The sequence below is a fragment of the Hyposmocoma kahamanoa genome, unplaced genomic scaffold (genome assembly GCF_003589595.1).
Source record: "Hyposmocoma kahamanoa isolate Upper Pololo Valley unplaced genomic scaffold, ASM358959v1 66, whole genome shotgun sequence".
In the NCBI taxonomy this organism is placed as follows: domain Eukaryota; kingdom Metazoa; phylum Arthropoda; class Insecta; order Lepidoptera; family Cosmopterigidae; genus Hyposmocoma; species Hyposmocoma kahamanoa.
Genome location: NW_020653854.1, coordinates 5,225,196 through 5,239,415, shown reverse-complemented (window position 1 = coordinate 5,239,415; position 14,220 = coordinate 5,225,196). Strand labels below are relative to the sequence as shown.

At 35.0% G+C, this 14,220-nt stretch overlaps 1 protein-coding gene across 5 annotated transcripts in view; it reads right to left on the bottom strand.

Moving 5' to 3' along the window:
* The window catches only part of LOC113231659 (ataxin-2 homolog), a 54,150-nt gene that overhangs the window by 6,694 nt on the left and 33,236 nt on the right, over window positions 1–14,220 (bottom strand). For all 5 annotated transcript variants that reach the window (XM_026466090.1, XM_026466093.1, XM_026466091.1 and 2 more), the window contains 3 exons: window positions 2,830–2,894; window positions 2,235–2,582; window positions 607–907 (listed from right to left, as the gene is read on the bottom strand). In XM_026466090.1, the coding sequence (XP_026321875.1) occupies window positions 607–907; window positions 2,235–2,582; window positions 2,830–2,894 (714 nt within the window). The remainder of the gene's footprint in view (window positions 1–606; window positions 908–2,234; window positions 2,583–2,829; window positions 2,895–14,220) is intronic.

The following is a 14,220-nucleotide window of genomic DNA, read 5'->3' as shown; positions in this document are numbered from 1 at the left end:
ACAATAAAGCCACATGAACATGAGTGATCATACGTGAAAAGTATTATCACAAAAAAATAATATCAACTACAATGAAACAAATGATGTATTGGAAATTTTATAGCTCTATTTATGCACCAAAAGTTGTCATCTAATTTCGGTCGTTGGATCTTTAACCTGTCTCCTGAAAAGTTGTCATTTTTCAGATATGGCGTTATTAGATCAAGCGTGAAACACATAATTCCGTGTATTATTTTTATGGACGACAACACACCGAGGGCGGGCGAGTAAGTCCATCCCGCACCCGCTCTCTGTATGACGATTTAAAGTCAAAAGGCATCCTCTAAACATTTTTAGTTAACTATTTATCTAACATGGTTTTATAATCATACGAGTGTAGCACACCTAATGCCGCGGACGCGTAAATACTTAAAGCTATAAAAATAATTGCATTTGATAGACTTATTGTTGGTTGAAAGTAGTAAAGGATTGTAGCCAATATATTAAAACACAGACGGCTTCTCGTAAAATCATTTGAGTAACAACGCTTGTTTATCAGTTAATTTTTTTATATAGCTACGTTGCTACATGATTTTAAATAAGACGATAATCACGAACGCTTCTCACCTTTAAAAGACGTTGTAGCTGGTTGACTTGGGAACACTGGAGGGGGCTTTTGATGAACCGGTTGTTTCTGACGAAGCGTGATAGTTGCGGGCGGGGGTTCGAACTGCCTTTGGGGGGGCTGGTACGCCGGCTCCGAGTACTGCGGCTGGGGAGAGTATTGCTGTTGCTGAGGGGAGTACTGCTGTTTTTGAGGCGAATACTGCTGTTGCTGAGGCGAATACTGTTGTTGTTGAGGCGAATACTGTTGTTGATGAGGCGAGTATTGCGGCTGGGGCGAATAATTCGGCTGAGATCCGTATGCCTAAAAAAATATGGATATTTGATACTTTTTCGAAAGAAATCAAGTGATACTATCATCTAATTTATGCAGTCAATAAGAGCTGTTTCTTAATATCACTTCATAATTTGTAGTACAATTTTTATATAAAATGACAAATATCTGCACAAAGAAGATGATAGACGTATTGTCCCTGGCAAACACTTGAGCACAGTGATAGAGTGAAGTCTAAACTAGTAGCGTAATATTATCGTAGAACGTAAGAGGCAAATCACACTCGCCTAGCACTCATTGTATTAATAATAAATATCTTAAGTAATAGCTGTTAATATTTGCCGAGACCTGAAGGTACACTTAGGTATTTTATTAGAATACGGCTATTAGAATACCCCATTAAATAAACCAAATAAAACTCTTATTGACCTCATTAGACCTGCATCAGTATAAAGCACAGTAATAAACAGCGAACGCAGACAATAAAAGGCTAGTAAAAGTTGAAAATGTCATAATCTCCGTTATGACTTTACCGTGTGTTAATAAAAATCTAGCATGCATATTCGAATGCAAACTTACGAGTCTTACCTCTATAATGTCTGCAAAATCAAAGTCAAAGCAAAAGGGAGGGAAAAGATGCAATTTATAAAAAAGTACATAATGTAAAGACACGGCAGCTAGAATTATGTACCTATACTTAAATGCGTTACAAAATGGTTTATCTTTGAATCAACAAATGTATATGCAACCTTGCAGGGTTCGTAATTGTCAAATTATTTATTTTCTTTGATAATTATCATAATAATTATCTGATAATTATCCGATATATATATTTTTTAATTATCCACGGTGATGCATAGCTTTCTCTTTAAATTTTGACTTAAAATAACAAACAGTGAGAAAACTAAATTAACACGAAGTAAAATCTTTGGTCTGTGACATTTTTGAGTTTGACATTTGACACGTTTGTATACGTCTCTGATACAAAATAAACACATGTCATATCGTTTTGCTAACGGTAGCATTTTGTTGTTCCAATTAATTTTATAAATATCAATTATCAAAGTATATTTATCCAGATAATTATCGTGATACTCATCATGACAATAAAATTATCACTTCGAACCCTGAACCTTAGTGCAACGAAAAATGTTGTAGGTATACTTTTATGTAATTTCTGTAATTTGCTCAGCAGAATTTAGAACGTGGGATGCACATATTATGTCACCATCTATGTTGTGCTGCCAGCTTAAATCGTCGTGTCTCCACTTTACTTATCCTCTATACGAAAATGCGCAAAGGTACTAAAAAAACAAACTAAACGACAATGACTTCAATATCATTATAGGACCGATACCTGTGGAGAAAGAGGGGCTGGCACCGGGGCCCAACGAGTGTTCTGCTGTCTGTAGGGCTGCGCTACGCCCGGGGAAGTGGGGCCTTGACGGGGAGGAGCGGGGGACGCGGTCACACCAGGGCCAAAGGGGATGAGCTTGCTCAACCCTGTGGCTTGTTGGCGGCGACCTTCGCTTTGCGCCGGCTGTGATGCCTGGTAATGACTCTGAGGCTGATCGTACTCGGGCTGTTGATACTGATTCTGTTGTTGCTGGTACTGAGGTTTCTGGTATTGAGGTTGTTGATATTGGGACTGCTGAGAGGGGGGTGGGGACTGGTACTGCTGCTGCTGCTGCGCGTTGTACGTTTGCTGTTGGATTAATTCGCTAAACTTAATATATTTTTGTGAACAGGACTTTACAATGACACCAATTTATCGAAACAGTATAAATTTTTGCATTTACAAATCGGGGGCATTGTATCAAAATTTCATGCATTAACGTGCCTTTCCATCACCACAAGCTCTTGCTATGCGAATAGTTCATTTAAAAGAACTAGCGTTCTATGTACACTACTTATGTAAACCCACACCTTTATAACAAATAATATAAAATAACCTGTGACTGTGGTGAATGATAGCCGTTGGTTTCAGGCAAGGGTGGCCAAACCACCTTCTTTTGTCCTGGAACAAAAAGTGCATCATCAAATAAAATATTTCCTCGGTATGTCACAGCATTGATGTCAAACATGACAAATACACACATTAAAAGAGTCTAGGGATCAATATATTTTTCTTTAAATATGCGAATAAAAATATGTATATAAACGCATTGATTTTTTTTTTAATCTCTTCTCCTATCCTTATCCCATGCTAGGTGGGGTCGGCACAACGTGTATTTTTCAGCCACTCTCTATCCTATGAGCCGTTATTTCCATACTCACACCTTTCTTATCCATGTCATCTTTCACACAATCCATCCAACTTTTCTTTGGCCTTCCTTTCCCGTTATATCCCTCCACATTCATACCTAACGCTTCTCGTCACATGTCATTCTTCCCTCTGCATGACATGTCCATACCACGCTAACAAATTACCCCCATCTTTTCCGCCACTGGCGCCACTTTCAAACTTCCTTTGATATACTCATTCCTTATCTTATCCTTTCTCGTCACACCACACATGCATTTCAATATTCGCATTTCCGGCGCATGCACAGTTCGTTCATCCTCCCTTTTCATCGCCCAACATTCTGATTCATACCGTACGACACGTCTAATGACGGTCTTGTATATTTTCCTCTTTAGCTTAAGGGGCATTCGCTAATCGCAAATACTGCCTGTGACCTGTCGCCATTTCATCACGTTTAACACCAAAAAAACTTTATCTCTAGACACTTTTGTTGTGTGTATATGTTATTCGTAAGTTTGTTCGGCTGGTTATAAAAGAGGACAGTAATATTTGTGTCGTGAAGCGGGCCTTATCACACACAATCAGAGCGTCACGAATAAGATTGTATCTAGAAACCTTGCATAGGATTATTCAACACTTTGACATCTTTATTATGAGACATTTCGCTTCAAATTAGCCCGGCCCACCAAACGCTTGGATTTGAGCCAGGGAGTCTATGAAAAAAATAACCAGCACCACCAACGAAGATGTAGTGGAAACAACGAAGAAACACAATGAAAAATTGATACGTTTTATTATATTTCGCACATGAAACGAAATACTGTGGTAACGCAGCATTGTGGAATTGATAAATCACGTTTTGAAGGTTAAAAAAATGATTGAATGAAACCAATAAATTTATAATCTCTATTATAAATGGATAACTCAATATTATGTATAAATAAAAATAATCACATTATTTGCAATACAATTCATTCAGTATTTGTTTTAAATTTTCAAATCGTGTTTTCTCAAGTGTACAATTTTGTGTTACGACAGTATTTTTGCCGTCCTTATCATAAACAACGGTATTTATATTTTTTTAAAGTTTTATTGGCATATATTATATACATTTAAACAAAATAAGCATAGTTGATATTTTTTAAAGAAAATAAACTTTAGTAGCAGTAGAACTCCTTGTGAAAGATTTCGTCTCGGGCAGCACTGCCACCTTACCTATTTCTACCGCTAAGCAGTAATGTCAGTATCACTGCGTTCCCGGTTTTGAAAGGTAAGGTCCTGGTGAAATTACAGGCACATGGGACTTTCCAACTTATGTCTCAAGGTGATGGGCGCAGTGGCGGTGGCTCTCAGATTTTTGAGATTTAAAGCTCTGAGTGGCACTGCAACTGTTGGACATGGACAAGCGTGTCGCTTACCATCAGGCGCACGACTTGTTCATCCCGTCACATAGCATCATAAAAAAATATTGAAAGTTATCAACATGCAAATGCGTTGTTCATGACAAGGAACGCAGATTTGGTCCCACGTTATATTTATTACTGAGTTATCGATGATAAATGAAACAAATGTGAATAGAGCTTTTTTGAAAGCTGTACTCGCAGCGTTATTGATATGAAACAATGTTATAATATCATGCTGGTACGAAAAATGTGGTCTCTTTTCAATGTCTGCTTCATGCAAAAATTTTATAGAAGAAAAGACGTGCACGTAAAAGTACCTATGTCCGAAAAAACATCGTTTCATATACAGTAGGACATTCTATTATAAGATTTCCAGGTAGCTTATTTTGCGAGATTCCGTTAGTTGTTATTATAGTATGTATTAAGGTAGATCATCTGGCAATGGTTGTTTCCCACAACACAAACTGTTTCGTATTAGTTGCACGTGTATTGGTTTTCAGTTTAAAGGAACCAGGACAGATGAAATTTCGAAGAGGATGGAGGTATAGTTGCAAAGTTACTTGGCTCCTATTATAAGTCAGATGATAGTTAGGATTTGTGAATTGTTTTACAAGCCGGTATGCCTTCAAGCTCTATGCTTAACCGCATAACTGTGTGTCATATATATACCTACGTAAGTAGTTTTAAGTAATTTGTAAATAAAATTTTAATGTAATTTTAAGTTATTATTTTGTTTTATATAAAATAGGGACCAAATGCCATACAACCCGCGGGGTGTCATAGCAATAAGATTTTTAATGGAAATATATTGTTGTGACTTGCATTTAAATAAATAAATAAATAAATAAATAAATAAATAAGTGTTCTGAGAGAAATGTACCTACTACCTATGATGTTTACCAATATATCAAGAAATCGATGCCTTACTTTCTTAAACTCGTATCTTATAAAGAGTGAATATTCAAGAGATGGCAAAACTTTCTGTTTATTATAAATTTCTTATAATGGGTGCTAATTTAGTTGCATTACTTGTAAGAATAATTACAAGCCAATGTGTGAATATGAAGGAAATGTGTTGGAAAATCAACCTGCAAATTTTGTATAATATACAATCCATTTTTTGCATTTCAGAAACTTTGTGCTTTAAGATGCGAGTTTGAGAAAGTAAGGAGATAAAATGTCACTTTTGGTTGCATCTAAATGAATAAACAAGTAAACAACAATCAAAGAACTAGAAACTTAAAACCGCGCGGAGTAGCGTTTCAAATTAAAATACCTTTAGAAACTAGTTAGATTTGCTGGTGATTTCATGCGAATCTATCAAATTTTAGAACATAGGTTTATTATTTAATGGAAAAGAAAGTAAATTAAATTTTAATCAACTACAAGTTGACATCCCTGTGCAAACTTCACACGATTTTTTTTGCTGTTCACATTCTGATTAATTTGCGTTTTTTTAAGATGGTCTACGAGTTCCATATCAGTGTTTAGGAATATCGCAATATGCAAGCAAAGTTTGAATTTGAACCTGTGCCGTAATTCAATAATCAAATGTTGGAAATTGAGGAAGCCATTGCGAATTTAGACTTTTTTGTGATAGAGTGTGAAAAGCACAAACCCTGTTACTACAACTTGAAATATGTCTATATCCGCCAGTAAACTGCTATAAGCTTATAGTGGTGATGATAGTAAATGTTATCATGGAGTGAGTGAACCTTACAAAATATGATCTACTAAGTGTGGATGGTAATTGGCAAAACGAACCTAGTAACAAAATAGATCAAAGCCCAGATTACAAATTCAAGGCTATAAAACACAAACTCACGTCATCTACAGTCTGGTCTGGAACAACACGCCAACGAGCGATCAGGACACCGACTACTTGGCTCAAGCGCAGGTGAGCTGCCCGCAAATATCTACCGCATATTATATTTAAAGAGTGCACGTTTTTAGGACACTCGTCCCGTCTCGCTCGAACTTGGGTATAAAACAGATTTTTGATGAGAGAACATTTTTTTATTATTTTGTTTTATTACTGTTTTACTGGTACGAATTAATGGTATGTAAGAAGTACAAAATAGTTTACAAATCACTAGTGACGGAGTTCAATAAATCAAGACATCCGTAAAATTAACCATAGAACTAAGTCCAAACTCATGGTAACACGGTTTCGTTTGACTAAGGTAAACGATTCTTTTATGGGGAACCGTATACGTTTTTACAATACGATTCCGGAGCATTATATTAAGATTATAATTTTCTAACTTTAAAACTTACATTAAAAGTATTTTAATTGAAAAGTCATATTAATAAATTGAAAAATATGTGTTAGATAAAGATATATGGAAAGACAACATGAGTCCAGATTCCACACAATTATGATTAACAGTGTATTCCATTGCATTTAAGTTTATTGAAAAGAGAAATTCCTAGAGTTTCTTGCTCGTTCTCAGGTCAGCATAGTTAACGAACAAGTTAAAAGTTGTACCTATGGAATAAATGATTATTTGACTTTGACAAATACTAAAAATAAACGAGGTTTAATGTTAAATTGCTGCATAGATACAATACTATTTACAACCAACTTTCAAAAAATTATGTTTCTTTTCTAAAATAGTTCTCAATTCGGATGTATTTTTTGCGTATATTGTGCCATATTTATGAACTAATTTCGATGGTTTTTTTTATTTTGAAAAAGGTACCTTAGTTGTGGTTCCATTCAAATTTGGGAAGACATTCCACCTTTTAAGGGTGGCAAATTGGAGTTAAATCTAGTTTATTGAATTTCATCCACTTTTCGTTAATCGATTTGACACGTAAATGTAATTCCAATTAAAATGACATCACATGTGACCTAGAGGTCATCTGATGATAGAAATGGTAGACAGATGAGCAGAACTCCTCAACGGCAGCTACCTTGTGTTTGGGCTAATATTATTCGTATTGACGGAGAGAAGATCAGGGTAACGAACACAGCGAAAGCGGTTGGTTTTTTTAAAATAAAATAAATGGTTATAATTATTTCGTGTATTAAATTGGAGAAGAATAATTTGTTTTAAAATCCTAATGGAACTATTAGTCTGAATAATAATCATCATTATCAAATCAGTCAAACGACATCCACTGCTGAACATAGGCCTGCCCCAAAGATTGCCAGACTAGCCGGTCGGACGCGACGTGCATCCATCGATTACCCGCCGCCCTCACCAGGTTATCCGTCTAGTAGGGGGTCGTACCTCTGAACGTTCTCCGGTTCGTGGTCTCCATTCAAGAACCTTTCTACCCCAGTGGCCGTCAGTTCTACGAGCTATGCGACCTGCACACTACCACTTCAAACTGCTAATATTTAGAGCTATGTCAGTGACTTTCGTTCTTCTATCGATTTCCTCATTTTTATTCGATCACATAGAGAAATACCGAACGTTGCTCGCTCTATAGCTCGTTGAGTGACTTTGAGTTTTTTATGAGGCCTATAGAAAGTAACCACATCTCAGAGCCGTAGGACATTGCTGGCAACACGCACTGCTCGAAAAATCTTCAAGGGCTGCGGTATTGCGGACGAGAAGACGTCTCGGAGCTTCCCGAAAGCTGCCCAACCGAGTCGGATTCGACGATTGACCTGTTTCTCGAAGTTGACTCTGCCTAATTGGACGTTTTATCCGAGATATAGACACACTCGTCAACAACTGAATAATGATCTATGCAAATTATAGACATGAAACAATACTACTTTATAAATAAAGCAAGACAATCTTTGCTGTACGGTACTAAGCACATTTACAATGCCCTGCGGTTATTGTAATCCTAGACTCCGTTCAAAGAAAACTTTTTCATTCACTCATTCATTAAACTAAAACGTTATATTAACAGCGGTATATTTACTTTATTAAAATTATATACGTACATATAATTCGTCTTTCATTCAGCCGTTACGTACATTCATTTACATACACATAAATTACAAATCTAATACATAATTTTGTATATAAATGATATGAATAGCGGAAGAGAAAGAAATATATTATCATGCATCGCTTAGCTAATGGCTGTCAGTAGTGCCTGCTTCTCTTACTGCAAGTTAAACATTAAAAGTATCTTATGATTTCATTATTATATCATTATCGTTAATATATAAATGAAACGAATATTAAATAATAATAAATAAAATAATATAAAAAAATGAATAAAAAATAAAACTGCTCATTAGAATAGAAAACGATGTAATATATAAAACAACGAACCATTTAAATGGCAAGAATTGAAATAAATATGTTTTTTATTACATTAATATCTGAAAAAGTCAGTCAAGAGCACATCTAACTAGGATTTCGGAACATTCATATACCGAATGCATAGGGTTGAATTTAAATCTTAACAATCAAGGTTGATATACCCTTATGCTGTGTTGTGTGTTAATGCAAAATTACACTTTTCAGGAGAAAGATTTATAGAATCTTCGAACAAAATCAGTGAATAACTTTTTTATGCTTAAATAGGAGAAAAGTAAAATCAAAACTTTCATAGAGTGCTAAAAAGTCATGCTGCTGGTTCATTCTATAGCTCAGATGGGAGAGCATCAACTACGGTATGGTGAAGGCACTTGTGTTCGATATTTGTATAAATAATTATAACAAACTAATGAAGTAATTTCACAAAAAAATATTTAATATCATGGTATTGGAACATGGTGATATTCAATCATCAAGTATATAACCAGAAATAGAGACGAAATGTCATTTAATTCGTTTGAAAACTATTCTGCCAAATCACTACGGTGACAACTCGAATTCGAAACAATTTACGGGTGTCGTCAATTGTTTCACTTCAAATCGACCAGTTTAACTTTTCTGGTTATATACTCGATGTATTTAATTAACATAATAGGAGAGTTATAAAATTTCCCATAGACATAATCTGATTCATAAAGTTCGTGTTATTCTTATGTCTTTCATGCGAAAAACACTTGACGATTGATCACATTATAGGTATACCAAGGGTAGTCTTAGTAGACAAATTGTCTTATGCATTCAAAGCATCGAGAGACAATGCCGTGAACGTTGCCAAAGATAATAATTACCTCTTATTTATTTCATTACACTTTGGCATCAAAGTAACACTACCTATCAAAACACATTGATGCATCACGACAGATTTTTGTTGGAAATTGGACCTTGCTTGTTTTACAAGCCATTGGAAAATAGCGCGTTATTGATATACTTTGGCATACTTTGGCACGTAGCCGGGCATTCTAAAGTCTTACCGTGAAGTTCATAAAACTTTCCCGTCTAATGTCAGCATGCCAAACAAATATACTGTCTCGGATACAGACATACCTCACAAAACAGAGGCGTGACTAAACATACTAAAATACTCTGATAGTCATTTGTCATTTGCATCTTTTCATCGTCTGATATTATTAGCCATTGATTCATGCGTGCGACTGTTGCGGGCGACTCAACCGAAATAGTATGTGATGTCAACAGTTTTATTATGCTCTCACAAAGTATCGATTTTTGCTCTACTCATTCTCAGTTATTACTTCGGTAGTGTGAGATACGACTTTGTCTTTGGGAATCTCCACACTTATTAAAGCGGAATCGACTTGAGGCGGTTAGGGAAAGCGTTATATCCATACAATAAGAGCGAAAATGAGGCCTTTTCGGTTTCGATCTAGATAATAGAGAAGATAAAGTTTTTTCTGACTTAATGCAATACCTTGTCGATGAGTGCGTCTTTGCAATGGCTACTCCCTTAGTAGTCATAGGGAAAACGCCTTAAGGTGCTTACAGATTTGCTCGATTTTTTTATACAAATAATATTTTACGATATCGATCGTCTGTTTCTTACAAATTTACTCGTTTTGTTTCGAGAAATCGTCAAAACTACCTACATACTTTCAATAATTCCCGTGCATTTTCGTTATTACTTTATATTATCAATTATACGACATATATTTACACTTTAAAATTTTACGTTATAAATTTATCGTAATTAATCTTAAAATAATTTAATTTCAATCTAGAACACCATTCTAAAATATAATAAAATTAGCAATTAAGCTCTTACAAAACATCAAAGTTACAAAGTATAATGAAAACACATCGCTGATTCTACAAATCTTATTCCAGAATTGTATCTATGCCAAAAAACACAGAGTCGCTTACAGAAATTGATTCATCACGCCACAACACGCTTCGTTTCACGTCACAGTCCTTCTTATACTAAGTTCCGGAACGTACGTCACAAACAGATCGACGACGACGTAGTGTAACGAAAAAACAGTCAGTAGCTAACTTCACATCTCAGAACTAATTCAACTCTATATCACTTAGGACAACTGCACTGTCGACTGTACTTATTCTGCTTAAAAACGACATCACAAACGCATTTTAAAAACGTTGAAGCATTTTTCTTTTTTGACATATCGTCGGCAGAAGTCGTAAACCTCTTGACCTCCATTTGTACGAACTTTTGAGCAGGCACAAGAAACAGAATTACTAGAAATAATTATATGACTAAAAAGGGTCTAGAAATCACATTTACGCTTTAATTGCCCGGTATTGCGTTTTGAAGTGTAAATAGAACGTTGTACAAAAACGGAATTACGAAACAATATAATACTTACCTTCTTAGTTTAATAATTTTTTACGACTCTTTATCATATTTATTTTTGAATAATTTTGCAAATTAAAACATAAAATCGAGACAGTGAAAGGAATTCAACGGTGTTTATCATGTATGCAAATTATACCTAGTCAATCTTTTTTCTTTATGACTTAAACTATTTTATTACCACAGTATTATTTACTCTAGCCGTGCGTAATTTGACGTGCAAACCCGCATATTAATTAAACGTAACAAGGTGCATATTATTCGCATGCTATAAACCGGAATAAATACGAAAAGTTGGTACAATGCAATTTCCTCGAGAAAGTGCTATTTTGTTTCCACTTGTATTCTTAGACAACTTCTGTGAATGCCAAGTCTCTCAATGTCCATAGGTTAGTATTTTTGTAATGGTATTAAATGGTTAAGCATAAATCTCATTATTAATGAATAAATTTATTAGTTATATTTGGGAATCTAAGGTTACTTTTCTAAGGTCTAATTATAAATTATAGTATGTTATGTACACGTTGAATAATGAAGGTTCTTAAAGACCAGTACCATGTTTAGGCCACGAGACATTGCCGAGTGGCCTAAGTAATAGGTACGAGATTTTAAGACCTAATTATGTAATGATTGCATAGAATACTTTTTTCTACGGGTAAATTAAATAATGAAATTGTTAAATATACATTTAATATTTATCGAGTTCTTAGGTTTTCGCGATTGTTACACATAGGAAATGAAACTATTTTTCCGGATTTAAATCGCGTATATTTGTTTTCTCAAACAAACCGGTTGTCAGTCAACCGTGACGATGGGACCTGTAAAGGGCCCGAAACGTCGGTTTGTTTGAAAAAACAAATATAGGCGATTTAAATCCGGAAAAATAGTTTCATTTCCTATACATTTAATATTGCTTGTATATTTGTACAAATGTATATTTTGTTAACAATCCAAGACAGACAAACTCTAACGGAAGCCAAACAAACGCTACAGAACAATTAGCCAAATAGATAGAATGTACCGTTTATATTTTAACCAATATTTTGTTTTATAAAAGTTTATGCCCGGTTGCAAGACCTTTAGGTCAATCTAACCGATCGGGAATACGACATTCGTTTTTTGAAACTCATTATAGTTCTGTGTACTGAACTATAATACTCATTATAGTTCTATGTACATACAACGGCACATCAGACTACACATTTTTGTTGGAAAATCGCCTCCAGTGCAACAGAATTTTTTGAATTCTTTTAGAAATTGAACGGAAAAAAAATTGCAAGATACGGCAATGTGTAGCTTGATGTGCTGGCGTGTGTACATCATTTTTTTCAGTTCAGTAGCGAGTACCATACACAGTAGAATTTTTATTCAGAAATAAAAAGAGCGCCTTTGTGATATAATTTATTAAAATGTAATTAATTGATTGCTTTAAAGTACAGGAGTAGAAAAACATTTTTTAAATTTTAACTTTTATGAATGTAAAAAATTAAAAAAATTAAAAATTTAAAATAACCATAGCATTTACGGGAACTCATTTCAATCGCGGTATTAGTCGCTGTGCACAAAGTCATTAATGAAAACAGTTTTTATATTCAGAACAATATTACACAAAAGATCGATGTGACCATTGCACAAAATAATGCAAATATATTGGTAGAATTTCATTTTTAACAGACTCCAAAAAAGGAGGAGGCTCTCAATTCGATTGTATTGTTTTTTGTATGTATGTTACGCGAGTATTTTGTCATTTGTGAACCGATTTCGATGATTCTTGATTCTATTTGTTATAAAGAGGTATCTCAGTAGTGATCCCATCAAAATTTGAAGAAAATATTACACCTCTCAGGGTGGCAAATTTGTGTTTAATATTGCCAATGACCTATGGGCAACCAATCCTACTCTGTGATCAATTTTAGTACGCGCTCGTGTTTTTTTTTCTATTTTTGCATTAGCAACACTTCTGATTTAACGTAAAGTGATTTAAACGTTAGCAACACTTCTATTTGAACGTAAGGTGAATTTAACAAAAACTTATATTTAAATAGAATAGAATTTTCAAACACCTGTACTTTACATCGCCTACATTCACCCACACGCTGGCTACGAAAATACATAACATGTGGGTTTATAACGACCACTGCACTGTTTCATGGTCGTCTAAAAGCTGCTTTATTTTCACCACGAAACGTTTCTTTTAACCTGAGCTGTATAACACTTTTATGTTGCAAACTGTTAGTTATACTTTTAAGTCTATCAGTGTCGGCCTTTATTGGCAAATATATAACAGAAATACCGTCCTACAGACGTAATGTACATGGTGCAATAAAGACACATTAAACTTTACACAGAAAAAAATACGACTTTTATCAAACGGAAATAACATTTGGGATTTCTAACAAACCTTTCAGTCAGCTGTTTGAACTATTTTAATAGGAAGCTATAATACTTTGGTCACATGTATGTAGAAGCATTATTACGAGCAAAATAGAGGACAAACGGGAAAGAGGGCGAAATTCAAAACTATGGGGTGACCAGGCAGCTGAAAATCTCGCAATATTGATTGTCACACTCCACTTTGCCGAAGACTTGTCTGTTTTCTGTCACAACTCTCGTTGTGGAGAAGAGCTATTCCATCTTTCTTGTCTTATTACTACGTGGTAGCTTTCGAGATATTGGTACCTAAAGGTTTTTTAAGTAGTAAAAAAATATGACGACGTAACATGGTGACGAAATACTTTCATAGATTTCTCATCGATGGCGCTACGGCTAAAAAGTCGTTGAAAAACCAAATACAAAGGTACGACAACAAGACATAGAAAAATTCGTGAGATCCGCTGGTTCGTTCTGTGACGTAGTCGGCATAGCGTGTGCCACGGTTTGCTAGCAGACGTCGGTTCGAATCCGGCCGGATCGAAGGAATTTTTTCTAAGTGTTCGATTTTTGTATTAATAATTATAGTATAAAAATGTATTTTTTTTTAACGCACACGCTCTTGGTGCTTGTGGTGCTCTCTGCTGAACAACAGACGAGGTTCTGGCGACCGAGCAATGGCGGGTTAACCATACACCTGGCTGACCCTAATA